The sequence below is a fragment of the Dysidea avara genome, chromosome 10 (assembly GCF_963678975.1).
Source record: "Dysidea avara chromosome 10, odDysAvar1.4, whole genome shotgun sequence".
In the NCBI taxonomy this organism is placed as follows: Eukaryota; Metazoa; Porifera; class Demospongiae; order Dictyoceratida; family Dysideidae; genus Dysidea; species Dysidea avara.
Genome location: NC_089281.1, coordinates 3,048,998 through 3,072,358, shown reverse-complemented (window position 1 = coordinate 3,072,358; position 23,361 = coordinate 3,048,998). Strand labels below are relative to the sequence as shown.

The following is a 23,361-nucleotide window of genomic DNA, read 5'->3' as shown; positions in this document are numbered from 1 at the left end:
TTTTATGATTGCTTTTTTTCCTGAGCATATCAGCTGTGCTGTCTGCTCAGTAACAATAATAATAATAATAATAATTCGATAAAAACCGTCACATCGATGTTTTTTACTCGATGTGATCGATGCCGGGTTTTGTAATCGAAGTTACAGCATCGATGTTTTTAAAGCGATCTGATCGATGTTACAGCATCGATCTAAAACATCGATGATTCTGCATCGATCTCCGAACATCGATGCAAAATCGAGGTGTTAGATTCTTGCAAATATTTAAATCGCGAATTTTAAAGTATCACTTTAAGCACCCTTAAAAATAATCCAGGAGTGCAAACGGCAAACGTGTGTGAGATGTAGGCAACCATAAACTCAACCAGAGTGTGTGAAGATTGCAAAAACAGGTACGAGAACTTAACGTAGTTTAATGTCGTTATCAGGGTTGCCTTTTTAATTAAGGCGTGGTCGTTTTACCGTAAATTTTCCACATAAGGTAAGTGCGGGTATTTCCGGACACCGCCTAATTCCGGACACTTTGGTGCATCTGTTAAGCTAGCCGAGGAACGAAGAAACGGATTACCTTGAAACTTTTATGGTGAATAGCCATGCCTATAGGGATCATAAAAATCGAAAAGTATATACTAGTTGATACATTTTTTTCCCGGGCTGGATGTACTGTCCGGTATATACTAGTTGATACATGCTTGGGTACGAGAATCCAGATTATATCGGAACGTGTGGTGTGTCAAAACCGGTTTTTTTTCTATAAACTTCTGTAAACAGCGAGAAAAATATTAAGATTTGGCACTTTACTAGGCAACATTAGTACCCAACTTGTGGTGGAAGAAGAGCTCAATCTGCCTTGGATTTGCTGCCGTACGCGACCATTAATTCTCATTGGCTCGTCGCGCAACAGTGCCGTTGATTTTCACTACTTCCCTTACAATCTATGTGGTACTACCATCCACCATTATACGTTATGTCTAATAATTAAAACAAAATACACAACAATCAAAATTTTGCTGGTGATGGCAGCGGATAACTTGTTAAGTTTGAATCTGCGCATGCGTAATTAGTTTGAATGAACTATGGCTTCGAAAGCTACTTGGGGAATTGAGGAAATGAAGGTATTATTATGCTACAGTAGCTATTATAATGAATAATAATGTTAATAGACGGCTGTTGATCGAGTAAAGAAGAATGAAATTACATTGAGAGAAGCAGGAAAGTTGTATGGAATACCAAAGAGTACATTATCCGATCATGTTACTGGGAAGAGCTCTAAAGCTTATGCTGGAGCCCCAAGAGGTTTGAGTGACAAAGATGAAGTAGAGATCGTAATTACTTGCCAAGTATTAGGCCACTCCAAATAAATTCTCTGTTTCCCGTCCACCGCCCGCATCTGGTACTGTCAGCTCTAAATTATTCCATTATTCCATTATTTTCTGGTTATTCTTGCATACCGACAGACTCAGTAAAGGCTATCTTGAAACGGTGTCAGCTCACGTGTCAGCAGTGCTATCACGTTGGCACAGACTTCACGTTTGTGCTATTTTGCAACTTTAAAAGGAAAGAACAAGCTTAAGCATGTTTTATGCAGCTTTTTATGGTTTTGCCAGGCAAATAATGGCTTGAAAAGCTGCCAATATTATAATGAAATAATGGAAATGGACCGCCCGCCCGCATGCAAATGTGCCCCGAGTCCAGGACGGGAAACAGAGAATTTATTTGGAGTGGCCTTAGCAGAGATGGGCTTTCCTTTGAATGTATATGTGACCAGATTTTACAGAATCGAACCAAATCGCACATCAGGCAAAATCAAACTAACACCACCAGTGGATAGCTACACTATCGTACTACAAGTTATGACCCTCAGCACTACTCAAACTACACGAGGCTGGTTTTAATAGACGTCTTTTCTGGGTGGTGTGGAGTGCCCAAATGGCGGTTTCAGGCCTTGTGAAGGACCTGGCTTGGCAAGAATCGGTGGTTTACTGGTGGACAGCCTTATAATGTTGGCCAGACGTGTTCTCTGTAGATTTTGCTACATATCAGCCACTAAGGAGCCAGCACAGCCCTGTAATCTCGTGTCTGGACTCCAATCGTGGTCTGCCTCCATTTTGAGGCCCATCTTTTGCCCTCCCCGCCACCCCCCGCCTCCACCCCTTTGTGAGCACTCGTGATACTACTTTGCTCGTCCAACTGCTCAGATTTTCTATCTTATTTGGCGGGAAACTGTACAAGCAGCTACAAGTACTGGAAGTGGCTTGAAAGGTAACAGATTGATGCATCTTTTGTGTAAATTTCATACGCGTGCTTGCTATCCTTGGAGTTATGCTGCCTTCAATTCTTTAAAACCGTTTATCTTGAAACTTCTAATGTGCGATTTGGATCGTTTTTCCAAAATCCAGACACATATTATGTTGGCGCTGTAATAAAAGATTACTTAGAACAACAAGGCAAGCAAAATCCATTTGGTGATACAGGAATGCCAGGCCGTGATTGCACTGTAAAAACAAGGGTGTTTCCAAAACACCTTTATGAGTGTTTTAGCTCCCATTTGTGTGGTGTTCCCTAGGGGTGTTTCATTGTACTTCATAAGGGTGTTACAAAACTCCCATTAGAGTGTTAAGTAAGACTGGGTACAAAAAACACTGGCTCCTCAAAGGGAGGGAATTAGGGTGGGAGTCACAGGTTTACATCTCTAATAATACCTAAGACTCAAAGAAAGCCTCATTATATACTGAAATAGAATATCACAACACAATACATATCACCATTACATTAACATGATGCCTCACTTTTATAAAGGTTACCATTTTGTATTAATAATCTTACAAGCAAGTATTTTTTTGATTGTGGGTTTCCGCCAATTTTGACAGCACACTCTTTTGGTGTCGAGAAACACCCCTGAAGGTGTGGGTGTAGTATAACACCCCTTATAGGGTGTACTTAAACACCTCCGTTTTTACAGTGTGGTGGTCCAGATTTCTCAGCCGTCATTCCAGCCTAGCACAAAGGAGACCACAGCACCTTTCAAAGAAGCGTGCCCAAGCAAATGATCCAATTGTATTGGACGAGTGGTTTGAGCGGGTAAGAAAGCTGTTTGCATCATCAAAACTTGATAAGTTTGAAAGCGAGGCAATTGTAGAGAGGCTGTGGAATTGTGACGAAACAGGGTTCTGCACAGCAGTAGCATCTAAACAAGTCCTGGCAAAGAAAGGATCAAAAGCTGTGTATGAAGTAGGAGGTTCTGGACGTGAGTATATTACTGTTTTAGGTAAGCCCAATTTATATACTAAACCTATTAGTTTACATAATTTTCAGGTTGTGGATCAGCATCTGGCAGAAGGTTGCCACCATTCACTGTGTATAAAGCAAAACACATGTATGATACATGGAAGCAAGGAGGTCCTCCTGGTGCAGCATACAGTGTATCTTCCTCTGGATGGATGGAGGGTGCTAACTTCCTTTGCTGGTTAACCAAAATTTTTTTGAAGGAAGTTGAGCTACTTTTGCAAAATGGTCCAGTTATTCTCTTTGTCGATGGGCATCACTCCCACATAAATCTAGAACTGATTAATGTGGCAAGACATATATCGTGTGTCTTCCACCAAACGTGACGCACATTTTGCAACCGATGGATGTTGGGGTATTTCGTCCACTGAAGCAGTGTTATTACAACATTTTGAAGGAGTACAAGATGCAGACTATGGCTGAGAATGTGACAAAAAACATTTTCCCATCACTGATCAAACAATTGTGGGACAACTCTTTCAAGGAAAGCCACATTATTTCAGGATTTAGAGCTGCTGGACTACATCCATTAAATCGAAGTGCCATCAAAGATTCAAAACTTGCAACAGGTGTTCCATTTCAACAACCTGCAAAGGAGCCGAGAACAGCCACAACCATAGTGCAGGCCTCATCTCCCATTGTCTTGCGAGGTAGTTGCAAGAGTTGTGGGGCTGAGTTAACACCCATGCGTGCCCATCTTACATGGCACTTCACAAAAATGTTACAGAAAAACACCATGAAAAGTCATCTAAATGTAAAAAGAGAGTGAAGCAAACCTGCTATTGAGAGGCTCTGACAAGTGATGAGATCATGGCTAGGTTGGAAGGAGAATGTGCAACAACACCACCTGATAAAGAGCCAGTATGTGATGATCATGATGAAGGTGAGTATTCAATAGTTAATAGTCACACAGACTTATTTATGTGGATGTACATGTACTTAGCTAGCATAGTTCTGTATAGTCAGGCAGGCCACTTCAATTAAATCTTTTCTTCCTCGGGCCAATATCAGCCAAGTACAAGGTTGGTAAAATTTAAATAAAAATTATATTACTTTTTGGTGGCTGTGAAGAGTAATTTTGTGAGTCAAACGGTATCTAAGCTACATTATGATTGCTGTGCCACTTGTCAGTAGGCTGCCATATGGTGAAATATTTACTTTGTGATAAGCTTAAAAGGTAACTTTGTGGCGTTATCTGTACAATCACGTGTGAACGTAAATATTTTTGTACAGAAAAATACATGGTTAGTCAGGCCCGAGAAAAAAAAGATTTAGTTGAAATAGCCTCAACTAAATACAATCAGATGTATGCACAGCAATGAATACACAGCACATGGACAGCTTTACAGCTGTATATTGCCACTAGCTTTTTTATGCAGATGACAAGCTAGCCAAGTATATACCCTTGTGTAGATGAAGATTCCAATTGTCAAGAGTGTGGAAAATCCTACGACGATGATGGCGAAGAGGCGCAGAAAAAGTGGATAGGATGCGATAAATGCTGGAGGTGGTTCCACTACACGTGTGCAGGATTTCGTAGAAAACCGTCCAAGAAATCGACGTTTGAGTGTCGGATCTGCAAGCTACAGGGACAAAAGAAACAATTATAATCCATTTGTAACATCAATATACAGTTTTTATACGTTACATTACTTTATAACAATGAATCGGTGATTTCCAATGTGTTATATGCAGTGTCCGGAATTAAGCGAATGTTTGTTTATTGCACGCCTCTAAAGTTTGAGGCGCTGCTCCTCTTGTGATCGACCGATTAACTTGAAAATTCTGGTGGGGCACTACGAAGGGTTGGAGTGTAACATCATATGGTTAGTTGCTTAGAAAAAGCTACTGTGCTTATAGTAGACGGTGAAGTTTGAAAGAGTGTCCGGAATTACCCGCATTTACTTTACTTTCCGAGTTCGCTAAGTCAAAAATGTATTACGGCTATAGAGCAGTTTCAAAACCATGGTAACCAAAAATTATGCAATGGACCACACCCAAATCACCATGTTTTTGTACCAGACTGCTTGATGTTGCAAGTTGAATTCCTCCCTAAATTCATGTCAAGACTTATTAATACGTAGGTAAAATAGATGCCAGTGATAGAATAAAGTATGTAGGTGAGTTATTAGGCATTAAAAGATACGTACTGCCTGCCAACAGGGCAGTTTCGTAGGAAAGAGAAATGCGTAAAAATGGATTTGGCCAAATTGCGACCTATTCACCGCCCCAAGGTGGTTAAAACTAGGGGAAACTTGAAGTATAGGTCTTTATCCAGCACCACAGCATCGTACAGCCACATCCAGCCATCCCCTGAATAGCCAGCAACAGACTGATTTATTGTTTATAGACTTTTCTAAGGCTTTTGACACAGTTCCTCACAAAAGACTATTAAACAAATTAAAATTCTATGGTATACGAGGGCCTCTTCTTCAATGGATCTCTTCCTGGCTAACCAAACGATATCAAAGGGTAATTGTTGATGGAGAATCATCTAGCGCAACAACTGTTAAGTCTGGGGTACCACAGGGTACTGTACTAGGCCCCCTTATGTTTCTTGTATATATTAATGACAAATGAAAACATTACATCTTCAGTTCGATTGTTTGCTGATGACTGTGTTATTTACAAGACTGTTACAACACCGCAAGATTCAAAGCAGTTACAGGAAGACTTACATAAAATATGTGAATGGACTCACAAATGGCAAATGAAAATAAATGTTGAGAAATGTGCTGTGCTGAGGTGTACTCGTTCCCTGAACCCCATACAATATACGTATACCTTATCAGGTCATAATGTCGATATAAAGAAGTGCCATACATACTTAGGTGTAGCGATTGATAACACTATGTCATGGTCATCACATATACAAACAGTAAGTAACAGAGCAACCAAAGTGCTAAATTTTATTAAACGAAACCTAAACAACTGCCCATCTGATACTAAAAGAACAGCGTATTTAACATTGGTTCGACCAATTATGGAATATGCCGCCCCAGTTTGGGATCCGTATTATAACACTGACATTTATAAGTTAGAAAAGGTGCAAAGAAGAGCTGCTCGATGGATTTTATCAGATTACTCCAGAAATAGTGTTACGTCATTATTGTCCTCTCTTAGCATACCTACATTACAACAACGCCGTCAGTCATCAAGATTAACACTATTCTATAAAATAATTAATAATACACTACCGATCTCCATCCCCTCACATTATCAAAGAACTCAATTTTGTACCAGGCAACATCACCCCAATCATTTCATTCTGCCACAAGCAACCCTCAACACCTATAAATATAGTTATTATCCTAGAACTGTTAAAGACTGGAATGAGTTGCATATTAATATAATAGAATCAAGAAATTTGGATGAATTTATTTACGTACTTAACCTTCACTACTGTAATTAATTATCAAATTGCATGTATGTATGTATGTATTTGATTGTACCATTTGGGGTTTTCACCCCCTGGGCAAACCAGCTGAGCTGACTGCCCAGTACCTAATCTTAAATCTAAAATCTTAAATCCCCGAGTTAGCCAGAATCGTTCATGTGCTGGGATTCCCACATCGTGTGAAAAAGCAGAGACCAAAACAAGACCGCTAAACTTTAACTGATGGTTGACTTCGACAATAAAACTTAACTCTAGCAAAATTCACCACTAAGAGTCTTCTTTTGCTGGCGTTTTATCACAGTTTGGCAGTACGCCATCACCGGTCTCGTGCCTTTCAGGAGATCTGGCTAATCCTGGGATAGCTGGATGTGGCTGTACGCTGCTGTGGTGTGGATAAAGACCTATACTTCAAGTTTCCCCTAGTTTTAACCACCTTGGGGCGGTGAATAGGTCGCAATTTGGCCAAATCCATTTTTACGCATTTCTCTTTCCTACGAAACTTCCCTGTTGGGAGGCAGTACGTATCTTTTAATGCCTAATAACTCACCTACATACTTTATTCTATCACTGGCATCTATTTTACTTACGTATTAATAAGTCTTGACATGAATTTAGCGAGGAATTCAACTTGCAACATCAAGCATTCTGGTACAAAAACATGGCGACTTGGGTGTGGTCCATTGCGTAATTTTTGGTTACCATGGTTTTGAAACTGCTCTATTGGAGAAAATGAACGTTTCGGTTAGCTTTAGCAAGCAAGAGTTAGCCAGCCTTCAGAACAGAAAGTATGTTATAGAGAAAGGTTCGAGCTATAACATATCCAGCGTGTAAGGTGAAGGCTGAACGAGAAGATGATTTTGTCTCAATCTCGGGTTTTTGGAAAGCGATAAAACTCGCTGAAAACAATCTTTGTAAGACTTTGCTACTACTTAGAATGATAGACTGGATGATTTTAACTCATCTTGTACCTTTGAAGAACCAAAAACGTTTGTCAAACTATTTTAAAAAATGGGTTTTTTGTTGACTTCTTTACCAACATTGTAATCATGCTTAAAACGTCGGAAAGTCGCGTTTTCTCACGTTACACAAGGGACACGCCCTAAATAGGCAACCCGTCTATTGGCCGGTGGAATATTTCTAAATAAAGAGCACCAAGTCCTTGCCATGCTGCTAAAAGTGAGTTAGTGTACAATTGCACTAAAGGTAATCTGGTAAGTACCATACCCCATACCTTAAGATTAAAATTAAGTACTTATTATTACTTATATAATTGCAATTAGATGCTAAGTGTACCAAAGTCGGGTGGCTTGGGGTGTTTGGAGCAGATGCTCCAAGGACATGTAAAATGGAAACTATGTTGGTTGTCTGGATCGAAGTTTCTCATAAAATGTGGCCATAGGATTTTAATTAGCAGAAATTTAATGGTAACAATAGGTTGAGTTAAGTCAATTACTGGTAAGCTGTTGAAAGTTCAAGGAAGTCTGTTGAAGTAGAAATTATAGATTATCGATCATCGATGATGTAATCAATACTCGATTACAAGAGACCATTTTTTGGTCCAGGTTGCTTAATACCAGTTGGGTATTTATGATCATATGAGTAGTAATAGGCTAATAAGGAACAGACTGCTACTTAGCTGCAACCCGGGTCATTTCTCTTTCATTCTCCATGCTGCTTCTGACATTCTTCCCACAACTGTCAATTTACATGTTGGAATGTACAATGTGGTGCAAAATGTACACTGTGTGGCAGCTTTCAGCCTACCACTGCACATGTATTGGGTGGCTGCCCTGTTACATTGACACAGGGCCGCTTTACGTATTATCATGACCAAGTTGTACACTGCTTAAGTAGTGAACTTCCTAAACTTTAAACTGAAGTGAACATGGTAAGTTGACTTGTCTGGATAGCGAGCTAGTGATTCCCCACAGGCTACAGTTTCTCCTTATCACCCCATATCACCCTGACGTCGTCCTTTACAATTGGAGAAGTAACTCAGTTTCCCTGTTAGAACTTACATGTCCCTTGAACTCAGTTGAACACCTTGAATCTACAAGGGATTGCAAGCAAGGAAAAAAGAATACCAAGAATTGTCTGAATTTGATCACCTGGAAGTACCCAATTTTTACAGCACCATTGAATTAAATATTTTAGGCCACTTCTTGCCATCCTCTTTATCTTATTTTCAAAAATGTTTTAACTTTATTCAGAATGAACTCAATATAACTAAATCCAGCTGCAGACATGATTTTGATTTGGCAGCTAGAGTAAAAGTTTCTTCTAGAAGAATTTTCTTGGCAAGAGATAGCCCAGAATGGTTACGGGAATGTTAAATGTTGTTCTCTATTTAACAAATATTTTGTGTGTAGTTAAGTTTCTTTCAATTTTACTGTATTTCCTTGCCACACCCACTTTTGGGGTAATTAGCTATACCTATCTGTGGCTGTATGTGTGCCCGAGGACATACTCACCTTACTTATGTACATTTTATTCGATGTTGGTTTTCTCTTTGTACTTTGTAATCAGTTTGTTATGTGCATGTCTTGTTTAACTTTGTTTTTCTTTGTAGTTGTAATCGTATACTTATTTCTTTGTTGGTTATTGTAATGTAGATGTATGTGTTTTCACTCCGTGAGGAATAATGGCTGTGCCGATTACTGTGAGGTTAAATCAGTCAATAGCCCAGATATAACTGCTGCTCATTAAGTGAGCTAATGAGCAGCAGTTATACTGGAGTGAAGAAGGTGAAACCTTTGGTACACATGCACATGGTAGTCTCGTGTGGCCAGACTATAGATATCATGGATAATATATAATTATGTTGCACATGGATTGGAAACGTGCATATAAAATGTATTACCAATAGTATATAGTCTTTACAATACAATGTCACAATATTTTATGGACTTCGTAGTGGAGAATAGTTCGATCCTCTCAGTTTCAGAATGTTTTTGAAATGTATAGGATGTAGTAATGCCTTGTTATCATCTCTAAAGTTGTTCTGTTGTTGGGCGTTGTGTAGTCTGATAACTGTGGTTAATAAATTGCTCTGGTATGTTTGTGTAGGGTAATCTTTGACTAGATAATGGTGAAAGAAAGGATAGCATAACTGATTTATTTCTTTAGCTATTGAAGCCCAATGTGGGATAAGTCAATACTGAATTATCGAGTGGATGAAGCGCGAATGTAACAGAAGGTTTGTGTAGGCAAATAATGGCAGTGGGAGCATGTACTTACACATGCTTGGCACACACATGAAAGAGTAGTATCTGTTCTGTTTCTTTTTCAGCACAATGTGGTGAGTTAGCATTGTGTCACAGTGAAACATTTGCAATTGGCAACAGAAACTACTGGTACACACTCACAGAAACTCAAGCAGGGCTCTTCATTCCGTAAAAGAATAGGTACTAGAATCAGTTTCATATAAAACATTATCTTCCTCTGCGTAAATGGCTAGTTTCACCATGAATTAAGTTCCCGTAAACTTTATTACAAGGAATATTTCACTGTTTTGTGTGATTTATGGAGTTGTTTCCAATACATGTGCAACATATATATTATCCATGCTATAGATATTGCACTCCTATAGCCAGACTACGTTATTCATTGGGCAGGGAAAAAAGGATCTGGCCCACCATTGTATTTAGTGGTTACATCACAGGTGTAGTAGTTCACTACCTTCTTGGGATAGAAATCAATCAAAGTATCTGCAAAATCCAAGATTATGATCTGTAACTCTCAGTAGCCTTGGTACTTTATTACAACACTTGATGTCTTGTACAGTGTTATTAACAGTTGTAATATTTATCCCTATTTTCGGCCCTATTTTGCATGTACACTTACGGTTAGAGATATTCAATTTTAACATACTGCTGTGACTGATCCAGCCAAAATATTGGCCGGCCAATCAGAATCGAGAAGTTGCACAATCACATGAATGTATTGGAAATAGACGTAAAAGCAGACAACTTAAAGCTGTTCAGTAGAAGTTATTGACCTAGTTTGTTCAAGAGGTTAGTTGTCACGTTGTGTTTTCCGATCTCACCTTAAAGGCTGAAGAATCGTGATTCAACGTTTCACCAGAAATGAAATGTACCCTCTACTAATACTGGTAGAAGATATCGCATCTACTAAACGCCCTGTTCTGAGTTTTACTTTATTCCTAGAATGGTTTTCACTATTTTAAAACGATTATACAACTCCTCAATTCTGGCTCACGCTAATGCGCAAACACCCGTCTGGTGACAATGCTTGAATTGTTTGGGCCCAGAAGTACAATCCAGTATTTTGGCTGGCCAATCTGGCTGTGCTTTCTGCCCATGGTTGGTTTTATAGCTCACCACTATGATTCATTTGTTGCATGGTTAGAAATGTCATCAACTCACACATTTCTGTGACTTCTCGTATCATACCCAGCCTTGATTGCTGTATAACAGAGAGCATAAGGTGGCTCAATCATGGCGAAGTATGTATATCTTAGTAAATTTTGTATCTGTGTTATGGATTTTTATTTACGGAGACCAAACAAATGATAGCCAAAACTTCCTTACACCACAGTAGTAGTAATAAATTTGAACATCTGGGCGTGCATGAAATAGGGCAAAAATCACACCTTGACTACCACTCAACTGATTAAATATGAAATTTAGGGTGTAAAACAACTAACTGTAAAATCCATAAAGTATATATAGCTAGCAGCAAGGTCAGGAGCTCTAAAATAAAACTAAAACAGAGCTGTACTGATAAACCAATACATACTGTATCAGTGGCTGATGTGGAAATTTTGGCAATATGGGTGGGTCCCAATATTGTTACCAAAAACCCATATGATATACCATTAAGTGTGCTCTCATGAGAAAACCTACCTTACCAATCAAACTATCAATGCTCACAGAAGAAGGTTGAACTCCAGTACAGTGCAGAGGAGGTTGGACGTGCTTTACGTGCCACTAAAACAAATTACACAAAATCCCTCTTGTCGAAGAGGTTAATCCATCGCGATCTCAGAATTAACTCACTGAATCATTTCATGTTTCGTTTGAGAATACAGGTTGGTGAAGTAGTGTACACCAAACCGCAACTTATTAATTTCACCCGGACTTCAAGCACTGATTACAAAACAAAGTACATTGTCTTGAAGCTTACATGAAGGACAATCTGAATATTTAACGATCCCCAGTGAACTCCACCGTTTTTCAGTTTTGTATTGCGACTATTGACAATCACATGAAATACCAAATCAAAGAATGCAATTTAGGGATAGCTTGTGTGAATGCATCCAACCTCCTCTGAGTACAGTGGAACTTCAGTTATCTGGACCCCACTTATCCGGATTCTTGGTTATCTGAACTATGGAAATGACTGCTACAGTATATTAGAGTAGTGACTGTTTTATTAAGGTATAATACCGATATTTTTAAGTTCATTTAAGGTAATTTATACACAGTTTCAGAGATATGAACTTTTCAGACTTATGGACTACCCCTGGTCCCAAGGGGTTCAGTTATCTGAGGTTCCACTGTATTGTGATAAAAGATAAAGGCTATCGAGAGTTACAGCTCATAGTCTCACATATTGCAGATCGATTTCTATAAAGGAATTTATCGCCACTGCAGTTGGCAAATAGCCATCTACACATTTATTTCTTTGAAATAACTTGATCCCAGGCTACTGGGTCTTGATGAAAATTGCTTGAAAGCGTACAGTAATACTACTTCACTGGTGGATGAACTAGAATGTATGTAATATGACGCTGAAACCTTCTCATCATTGACCAGCCACATTGCAGCAATTTGAATTCAACAGTGTCTCTTCGATCCTTTTAATACAAAGACTGCAAGCAATGAGCACAAAATGAAATTATTACAGAAGTGCATAATCATGATAGTTTTGGCAGTGTGCTTCATGCTTTAGCAGCTATTATGCCTGAAATATTGAATAAATCTTACTGATAAAACCTGTAGTATGTATACATTTAGCTGTTATAGCAACTACCATAAACGGGGAAAGTTTCGAAAGCACAGTTAAGGCTTACTGAGACTATTTGTGGTGAAAGGTTCACGGTAGAGCTTAAACATAGCTATATAGTACACTGTAAATTATTGATTTAGCGGGGAAACTTTTGCGGTTTGCTTTGAAACTGCGAAAATGTGAAACTTTCGCCCAGCGATACTTCCCCGTTTACAGTATAGCCAGGTATTAATTTGTTGAAAACCTTGATAATAAGGCCACTTTGTTTATGGCTGGATTAATAAGGTTTTCGTTAATAAGGCCATTTCATTAATACGGCCACTTATTGTGGGTCCCAAAGGTGGCCCTATTAATGAGGTTTCACTGTAAGCCCTTTTTGCATTTCATGGGGAATTCTCGCAGATCCTGTAACAGATATCGTAACTCCATGAAATTATGTTTTGTATTTCCTATGTTCATTCCATCCAGGATTATTATTTTACACACGTCACCAGGGTGTTCATGATGAGTGAAGAATTCCAATAAACAGGTGATTATTTTGGATCAGGTGGAACATGGATATGACTCGGCAGGGAGCAACAGGATGATACGAGGCAGTCATATGTGACACACAACATTAATTTTGATGTTTATTAGTGTTCTTGTTGACTCACCTATTAAGCTAGATTTTAAATCAGTCACATGAAAAATGTGCATTAGCACTATAGTGGGGAGAGTAACGTACTCTAGTATAGGGCTCAAACGAATAGTGGTTTTTACTATTCGAATATTCTTTATTCACAATTACCGAATATTAGAATATTCTTTTTCAGCATTGGTATGGATGAGATATCAATAATCCTGTGGTGGTACAAGGTGTCTCTTTAATACAATTCAGAATGAACATGATTTGATCACTTATGTCACAGATATGCTTATGTAGGATCAAGAATTTCCATGTACTCTACCACTGATGTTATATATTTCCTTTGAAACGAATATTCAAATAATAGAATATTCGTTTGAGCCCTAGTCTAGTATAACCAGTACCGGTGCAAATTTGTAGTATAATGCAATCTATATATACACATTGATTTTAATGTTTTGATAGTCTTAAGCTACTGTGGATATGGTTTTAATAAGCAGCATCAGATGGACCTCCTTACAACACTTGTTTGCATTCAATGTTGAGTTGAAGGGTTAACTAGCGTTTTACTGAAACACTTCATGCTACTTGTAAAAGGCTAAACAGTGGATCCTCACTAGTACAAACATGGCTGTTGCATTAGAGTATTTTGCAGACAAAATTTTGTATGTTCTGTTAAAGTAAATGAACTGGTCTCCATATACAATCAGTGGGTTCACTAATCCGAACAAATTCACTAACCTATACAGACTTTTTGTTAACTTGAGAACAGAGTTGTTCGGATTAGTGAGGATCCACTACTTGAGTGGAATACGCTTCTACCACTATCAACTTGATCACATCCTCAGTTAAAGTAGTTACCATTATTTGTATTTATTACACATCCGTTCCAGCAGTAGGGACTTTGTAAATGATCCTTTCACACTATGGAACACTGTTACTACTTTTACAATTTTGAGAGTGGTTTTGTCTTGTCTCATAGGGAACCCTGCTACACACGCACACACATGCATGTAATGTAAATATCACTACCAAAGGATACCACCTTTGTACAGGCTAAGCAACAAATTTCTGTTCCACTATTAAAGAAACTTCTCAGTGGTATTATAATGGCATGTTACACAAGTATTTAATTTTTGTTTTGAGTTACTATGTCAGAATTCTTTACTGTTTGACTATCTCTTCTGTCCGGGGGCCAACAACACTCCATCGTATAACTCCAGCTGCTCCTCAGATTAGATCACACTCGGTACCAGCATGAAACACTGTCACTCTATCCTAATCAAGAAAGAACAGCAGTAATAGAGAACAGTGAGGGGAACCTTACTATATAGCACCCAGCTCAATCATATTTTTGCATTAAAGGCTATTTTCTGTACCAGACAGCTATGTAACAATACTGTTTAACCACTTAACCAACTTGTACAATTTTTTGGTAAAGAAATATGCATATTCTTCATAAAAAGATCCTTAACTTGATGGTGGCAGCTCCTGTAAACTTGCAACAAATTTCATTTACTTCACAATAAAATTTCAATATCTGACTTGATGTTACTAAACCCACAATCAAAGCTGACCAACCATGTAGCAAGAATTGTGAGTGTGCTATTCATAACAAATAAGCCTCTTAGTTACAGCATTCATTTCAGTTTCAGTAGCCCAGAGAGCAGACTTTCAATTAAAGCAGCTAAAAGACATTTATTCAGAAGCATTTTTTAATATGAGAAACAGAACACCCATGCACCACTTACAGTTGTTTGATAAATGCTCTGATGGAACCATTGGTTGACCACAACGTGGCATTGTTTTCAACACAGTTTTTATTCTCTTTAAGAAACACGATTTATAATTTTGGAAGGAAGAAAAGGGTCTGTGTCCAGCTCAAATCACACACTTGTCTTGATACCACTCAGATTATTGGTAGTGTTATTTTATGTACCTATCTACATAATTCCCGACCTCCAGGTACAAAAGGGTATTTTAGTAGCAACTTTCCTTGTAATAAAAGAGTGTCATGCTGTACGAAGGATTGTAGGCTGCATGCAAAGCAATGTAGTAAGTTGTAAGGCATTTTTGTCTTTTGCAGTCAGTATTTAGTAAGCACAAATGTAACGATTTTGAAGTAGCAACCTGTTACATATTAGTAGCCCATGAAAAGTAATGTGTAATACACATATTGTAACATGTAGTTCATGTAACCCAACACTGGTGATGACTGACCCATCTCACAATGACTCTGGGGAGGCTGGTATATTGCCTGCATGCTGAGGGGCTGTAGGCTGAGGTAGGGCTTAGGCTCTTACGGTTGTACTGTTTAGTAGGATCCCCCCCCCAAAGTGATGTGCACCGATAAAAAAGCTGCACCTAAAAACCATTATACAAATATCATACATGGCAAAATCGCCTTTACAGAATAGTCTTACTCTGTAATTACAGCATTTTATTTAAAACAATAAAATAATTATTTACAGGCACTTGGATATTGAATGGTAGTGTCTAATCACTGGACTGGAATTCTGGAATGGACTACTGGACTGACATTTTTTTGGTTTTACACATTTTCAGCACTGAGTGATAAATATGATACTAAAAAGTCTGTGATAAGTCAAATGGATTTAATTAAATGTATTCTATTCATTGCTTTATGGCATCTACTCTACTCTACCATACAGCAGATACTGACATGTAAGTATAGTGGTATACCCAAAAATGTTTCTCTCACTCTTAGATACACACGTGATTATTGTGATACAACTTTCTATAACATATATATATATATTGCGAATTGGTGACTAGTCACTAGAATCTGTGATATGTAACTACATAATGGGACACATTAAATTAACCTATTTTTAATACTTGTACGCACTGTGTGCCGTATTGTATGCCACTGTACTATGACCATGCAATTTTCTACTCCTATTAACAGATAAATGACATTGTAATACAATTAACAGAATACAGACATTTCATTCCAGTAATAAAATATAATCAGTCATACAATGGGATCCTAGTTTGTGTGTTCACACACACACCATATATGTTACTGTATAGCAGATATACTGACATGTGTGTATGCTCAAAAATGTTTCTCTCACTGTTAGGCACACGTGATCATTGTGATACAACTATCTATAACAGTAGATACTGTCAAGCAGTGATTAGAATAGATTTAACTGAACCCATTTGACTTATTACAGCTGCACTGTACTTTATACTGTAGTATCATATTCACCACTCAAGGATGAAATGTTGTCACAAGTCACCCAAATGCACAGTACCCTACCCTTAAAATGTGTAAAACCGTACCAGTAGTCCAGTCCAGTGATTAGACACTACCGATATTGAATTTTAAAAGAAAATCACCATAACTCAAAATTATGTCTGCCAGCCAGCCAGCCTGACCACAGTCGCAAGACTAGAGGTCAACTGAAGTAGCACATGACCACCATTTTATATCACTGCAAAAAACTCACTGGTGGATGTGCCTTTTGTAGTTCTGAGTATGTCTTCCTTCTGTGTTTTGCCACTCCTTTTATCATCAATTAAATGGTCATCTTTATGCCAGACAACCATACCAAGGCATTTCTGTATTGACACTTTCCTGTATTTAGATGTCACAAAAGTATTTGAGGCATTTAATGGACTGTAGTATTGGGTAGCAGCAAAGTTGCACTTTTAAAAATTGCCACACTACCTTAAATGATCAGAACATGCCACAGAATCTAGATCCGTAGAAAAACAAAGTGTTGTGCCATACCCACTAGATTGATCTTCTGTATACCTGAGTGGGAAGATTGAGATACTCTATCTAATAAAAGTAGTCACAGCCACATGTGCAATTCATAACTATTCTCTAACAAAAGAAGTTAACAAACTAGTGCAATAAAATATTAATTTATATACAATATCAAAATCAACGACCATAACACAGAAACAATTGATTTACGAACTACAGCCATACAAATAGGGAAAAGCATGGATGTTAAATCCTCAATTGGTGTATGGGAGACCCTGGAGATGGGCTTGAGACTGATAGGTGCATTAATCAAAGAAGCATGGTGCATTTACAGTTGTCATTTTTGTACTTTATGAATCACTAACAAACTGCTTTGAAGTCTACTAATGATTAAATCAGTTATGATTCACAGGTAAGTGGAATATTTGGTCATTAGTTTTATCAAAAAGGAGTCTTGTATTACTGCATAATTGTAACGTAACCACTAAATTAATATGATTACCCTTTTTCTTCCCCTGCCCAATGTCTGGTCACACGAGACTCACTACCATGTGCACACCAGAGCTTTCAGCTTCTTCACCTCACTTAATGAGCAGCAATTATATCAGGACTACCCAAAAGATATTAAGCAACCTGGACTGACTAGCATGGTGAGGACTTGGCACTCTTTATTTAGAAATATTCTGCCAGCCAATACATAACAACCCTGATAACGACATTAAAATGCTCTCGTACCTGTTTGTGAAATCTTCGCACACTTTGGTTGAGTTTATGGTTGCGTACACCTCACACATGTTTGTACTCCTGAATTATTTTTACGGCGCTTAAATGATACTTTAAAATTTGCGGTTTAAATATTTGCAAGAATTTAACACCTTGATTCTGCATCGATGTTTGGAAATTGATGCAAAATCATCGATGTTTTTAGATTGATGTAACAAAATCGATCAGATTGATTTAAAAACGTTGATGCTTTAACTTCGATTACAATTGTTTAGCTGGGTGCAGTGGCCTTACTAATGTATCGGGGAACTATGTTTTGGCCTCCACCGGATTGCATCCTCAACTGGCGTACAGCATGGTGATCCCCTTGGACCATTCCTGTTTTCCCTTGTCCTTATTGATTTCTTATCCAGTGTTACTTTCCCAGCTGGACTGACTTTTCAGTTATGGTACTTGGATGATGGAACCTTGGTGGTACGCGCTCCAGCCTTGCCTCCTTTTTGCAAATGCTTGTACAGCATGGTCCGAGTTTTGGTCTCTACCCTAATTTATCTAAATGTGAGATCTTGTGGCCTTCTGGTAATCAGTCGTTCCCGGAGTTTCCATCGTCTGTCACTTGTATTTCGTTGTTGCAAGAGGAAGAAGCTGCCTTTCTTGGTTCCCCTGTGTGGGGATCCTCTGATTATTTCTTGTCATTTGTTGGCAAGGCTGTCGATAAGGTGGCTTCTCTTCAGGACCGTCTTGGGGGTTTGGGGAACCCTCAAGTTGAACTCCATCTTCTCCGAAGTTGTCTGGGTGTTTGTAAACTTAATCATCTCTTGCGTACTATTTCCCCAAATTGTGTTATTTCTCAACTTGAACGTTTCGATTATAATCTTCGATCTGCTTTAGGTCGTATTTGCAAATCTTCAATATCTGACTTATCTTGGCTGCAGGCTACTTTACCATGTTCTATGGGAGGATTGGGTTTGCGTGAAGCTACCAGTACTTCTTCAGCAGCTTTTTAGGCTCTTGTTTCAGCTCCCAAGAATTGTGTTATCGTCTGCTCCAGTCTTTTAGTGGGGGTCCTGACGTGTTTCCTTCCATCCCGGATCAGGATGTTGCTACCTCAATTCTGTTGCCCTTGATTAACAGTGATTCCCTTCCTGATCTTATCCATCCAGCTTGTGGGCAGCGTGTTTTCCAACATGAACTTGATATTGCTCGTCAGACTCTTTTGCTTAATTCGCTTACCATTTGGGACCAAGCCAGAATTCGTTCAATTTCTGCTGACCCCTGTACCAGTTCATGGCTTTGGGCCATTCCTTGTGATTCTTTAGGCCTATCCATGTCCTCACAGGAGTTTGTATGTTCTCTTCGACACTGGTTTGGTGTCCCTCTCTTTTCTGCCACTTCTCCAGTTTGCTGCCCATATGGTAGTGTTGTTGATCAATTTGGTGATCATCTGCTGGGCTGTGGACATGGACCTATGCGTATACGTAGGCACGATGCTTTATGTGATGTGATATATCATGCTTTACTTCAGGACAACACTGGTTGCCGTAAAGAGCAACAGTGTGCTGGCTCCTGATTGGATCGCCCGGGTGATTTTCTAACCCTTACTTTGTGCATGGGAAGCCTGTGTACTTTGATGTTACTGTACATTGTCCATTACAGGAATCTTTGTTGGGTCAGTCTGCAGTTTCAGCAGGTGTGGCTGCTGCTAAGGGAGAAGACAAGGATGCTCACCATGATGAGCTTGTACAGGCTGCTGAAGGTGTCTTTGTCCCCCTGGTGATTGAGTCCTTGGGTTTGTGGTCTGCTGCTAGTCGTCCTGTCTTGCAGGATATTGCTTTGAGGACAACCACCAGGAGTGGCATTTCTCGTGGCCTAGCGTACTGCCATCTGCTAGAGCAACTCTCTGTTTGTCTGTGGCGCCACAATGCTCAGACATTTTTACATCTATTTAGCCTGTTGCCTGGCAGTCCTTTGTGGGAGTTGAACTCTGTTTCATGCTCCCACTCCCTGCAGTTTAGTCAGTAGTCTGCAGCGCCTCCTTCTTAAAGCCCCTGTCCGGGGGTTTTGCTGTGTGTATGCTGGCAGTCCATGCGATGTTTTTGTAGGTCTGTGTAGGCTCTGTAGGTTTAGCTGCTTTTTGTCTTTTATAAATTAAATTAGGTTTACCTTCTAGCTAGAGATCGGGAAGGATGGGAGTGCCATTAGGGCCGGAATAAAAAAAATACAAAAAAAAAAAAAAAATACAAAACATCGATCACATTATAGATACTACACACCCCGGGATTGGAAACTACGCATACTCCCCATAAAAAAATTTGCCGGATCCGCACCTCCAGTTGATTGGTGTTAACTCAGAAGAGCTTGCTTTAACTTTTGTAATACAACGTATATTGAGTAGTGTGAAGTTGAAATTCCTTTCTTTTGGTGAACCATCACTGTTAGCTTTTCTTGAACGTCAGACAGGACGCTAAGGACGATGAGAGAGAATAAACGTCTTAATGATTAAGACAAAATATACATTACAAGCATACAGGGGCCTAGACACAGGGGTACCATGTGCTGATGGATCAGTACAGGAGCCCTGGCAAGACTTACATTAACTAAAGGTAAATTAAATTACAACACACACACACACACACCCCCAATACCAGAAATTTGAGGTCATGGGCCTACTGATTAAAAATTAAATTGACATACAGTGTTGGATTGGCAATACATCTCAAATAGCGGTGTACAATTTCCGCTCTGCAGTGAAGGTGATGAAATTTTGTATAATAGAGGCTAAATGACCCATTTGGTAGGATTGAAGTCCGTCTACATGTGGCAATACAGACTATGGTTCGGTAGGCCCAAATGTATGGGTTCAACATACAATAAACTCACTCACCCTACGAAGTCGGTTGAATCTGTATGTAACCAATCATTTTCACCTTATTATTAAAGCGTAGGCTATAACCTTCGCTAAATACAGCCATCTACTTGTGGTTCCAGGCCGTCCATAAATGTCCAGCGGTGCTCCAACAAATTAGAAACTGCTTCAGTCTATGACGTATTGCCTACGTCATTCGTCATTAATAGGCAAATCCAGCACTGACCTTACTTAGAAAGCTCAATCCAACTAATTATAGGTGTTCTGTTTTCTCCAGCAAGTAAACTACGAAAGTAGTAGCTAGCTGAAACTGGCGCCAAATGAGATAGTCTACTTTTCAGGGTATATTAAAATCACGTACATCGAACTAGAGAATGCTTGTAATAAAATCAGCAGACTATGATGGGTGCTGTTTTAAAGTAAGGAGTTTTGAGCATATATGCACGTACACAGTGCAAAACCTAGAGCATGCTTTAGCATGCTCTCGTCTAAGGGGGTCTGGGGGCATGCCCCCACAGAAGATTTTTTGAGAATTTACCCATCTAAGGTTAAATCTGGTGTAAATTTGGACCAAAAATTGCTCGACTAGTTATGCTAGCGATAATAACAAAGCAAAACGACTGAAATATGATGTGATAGACCAGCTTCCTACAGGACAAGACACTTATGGCATACGCGCTGTGATACAGACTACATTATAGTCAATTAACTCAATTAATTTAAAAATGCAATAACACGCACACATGCATGCACATTATAAACAATCATCAGTTTAGTCAGTGACTTGTGGCTTCCGGATGAATGGTTTTGTATAGACGAGCTGCAGGCTATAAAGGAACATGTACTTGTAAATTACAACAGAAATTGAAAAAAACAACAAAGAAACAAACAGTTTATATCTCACACCATGTTCCTTAACTGAGAAAGTTTAAGCAAACAAACAGTTATTTCGACTATCCCTTTGATGTGGTTAACACTCTAATTTATGAGGTATAAATGTGCCATGATTAAACCATGCACACACAGACACAGACACACACTACATACACAGTATGGCTTTGAAAGTGTACTAAGTGGAAGCAAGTTTTGAGGTTAGTGCAAGATAATATTGTGGTTAGGGACTAAATGGCTTCAAACCATTTGGAATGTGTTGGTTTCAATCATTAGACATTTATTCCAACATATGCATAGCTTTAAAAACATCGCATTCAAAAGTGATTGTATTATATGAATATTTTACACAGGTTGTCTACACTAATGCACACGACCAAAAAATGTACTAAATTTCTGGTATTGAGTAAGGGAAAGTAAAGTACATGATAAGCCGTAAATATGGACCAATTCTACTCAACAGTGAACTGACATGTCCACACTCACCATGGGTACCAATGGTTAACCCTTGTCAGACCCAGGAAAAGTTTAAAAAAAAAAAAAAAGAAAGAAAGCTGAGATATGCAAAGTTTAGCTAAAATGTACAGTTTTAACGGCAGGGGAATTTTGACGCCTTACACATGAAAATGAAAGGACCTATTCTGCCCAATAGTGAACTGACATGTCCACACTCACCATGGGTACCAATGGATAACGCTTGTCAGACCCAGGAAAAGTTTTTTTTTTTTAAAAAGAAAGAAAGCTGAGATATGCAAAGTTTAGCTAAAATGTACAGTTTTAACGGCAGGGGAATTGTGACGCCTTACACATGAAAATGAAAGGGCCTATTCTGCCCAATAGTGCACTGACATGTCCACACTCACCATGGGTACCAATGGATAACCCTTGTCAGACCCAGGAAAAGTTAAAAAAAAAAAAAAAAAAGCTGAGATGTGCAAAGTTTAGCTAAAGTGTACAGTTTTAACGGCAGGGGAATTGTGACGCCTTACACATGAAAATGAAAGGACATATTCCGCCCAATAGTGAACTGACATGTCCACACTCACCATGGGTACCAATGGATAACCCTTGTCAGACCCAGGAAAAGTTTAAAAAAAAAAAAAAGAAAGAAAGCTGAGATATGCAAAGTTTAGCTAAAATGTACAGTTTTAACGGCAGGGGAATTTTGACGCCTTACACATGAAAATGAAAGGACCTATTCTGCCCAATAGTGAACTGACATGTCCACACTCACCATGGGTACCAATGGATAATGCTGGCTCTTTGTTATTCACAGAGAAAAATTATACTCTGAGTAAGGGAAAGTAAAGTACATGATAAGCCATAAATATGGACCAATTCTACTCAACAGTGAACTGACATGTCTACACTCACCATGGGTACCAATGGTTAACCCTTGTCAGACCCAGGAAAAGTTTAAAAAAAAAAAAAAAAGAAAGCTGAGATATGCAAAGTTTAGCTAAAATGTACACTTTTAACGGCAGGGGAATTTTGACGCCTTACACATGAAAATGAAAGGACCTATTCTGCCCAATAGTGAACTGACATGTCCACACTCACCATGGGTACCAATGGATAACGCTTGTCAGACCCAGGAAAAGTTTTTTTTTTTTAAAAAGAAAGAAAGCTGAGATATGCAAAGTTTAGCTAAAATGTACAGTTTTAACGGCAGGGGAATTGTGACGCCTTACACATGAAAATGAAAGGGCCTATTCTGCCCAATAGTGCACTGACATGTCCACACTCACCATGGGTACCAATGGATAACCCTTGTCAGACCCAGGAAAAGTTAAAAAAAAAAAAAAAAAACCTGAGATGTGCAAAGTTTAGCTAAAGTGTACAGTTTTAACGGCAGGGGAATTGTG

General features: G+C 38.8%; 1 protein-coding gene and 1 long non-coding RNA gene across 2 annotated transcripts; one reads left to right on the top strand and one right to left on the bottom strand.

The window, feature by feature from the left end:
- Window positions 1–1,076: 1,076 nt before the first annotated feature.
- Window positions 1,077–4,952, top strand: LOC136268781 (uncharacterized). The gene is made up of 6 exons (XM_066064242.1): window positions 1,077–1,115; window positions 1,164–1,325; window positions 2,613–2,620; window positions 2,934–3,268; window positions 3,316–4,168; window positions 4,699–4,952. The coding sequence occupies exons 1-5, from the start codon at window positions 1,077–1,079 to the stop codon at window positions 3,609–3,611; spliced, it is 840 nt and encodes a 279-aa protein (XP_065920314.1). The 3' UTR covers window positions 3,612–4,168; window positions 4,699–4,952.
- A 9,417-nt stretch (window positions 4,953–14,369) lies between these two features.
- Window positions 14,370–20,965, bottom strand: LOC136269315 (uncharacterized). The gene is made up of 2 exons (XR_010707279.1): window positions 20,624–20,965; window positions 14,370–14,555 (listed from the first exon to the last, which is right to left on the bottom strand). It is a non-coding gene; the product is annotated as an uncharacterized lncRNA (long non-coding RNA).
- Between the last annotated feature and the right edge of the window lie 2,396 nt (window positions 20,966–23,361).

Coding starts and splice junctions, on each gene's coding strand:
- LOC136268781 (XM_066064242.1), top strand. CDS start 1,077: ATGGCTTCGAAAGCTACTTGGGGAATTGAGGAAATGAAG. Junction 1,116..1,163: donor GGGGAATTGAGGAAATGAAG/GTATTATTATGC, acceptor TAATGTTAATAG/ACGGCTGTTGATCGAGTAAA. Junction 3,269..3,315: donor TGAGTATATTACTGTTTTAG/GTAAGCCCAATT, acceptor CATAATTTTCAG/GTTGTGGATCAGCATCTGGC.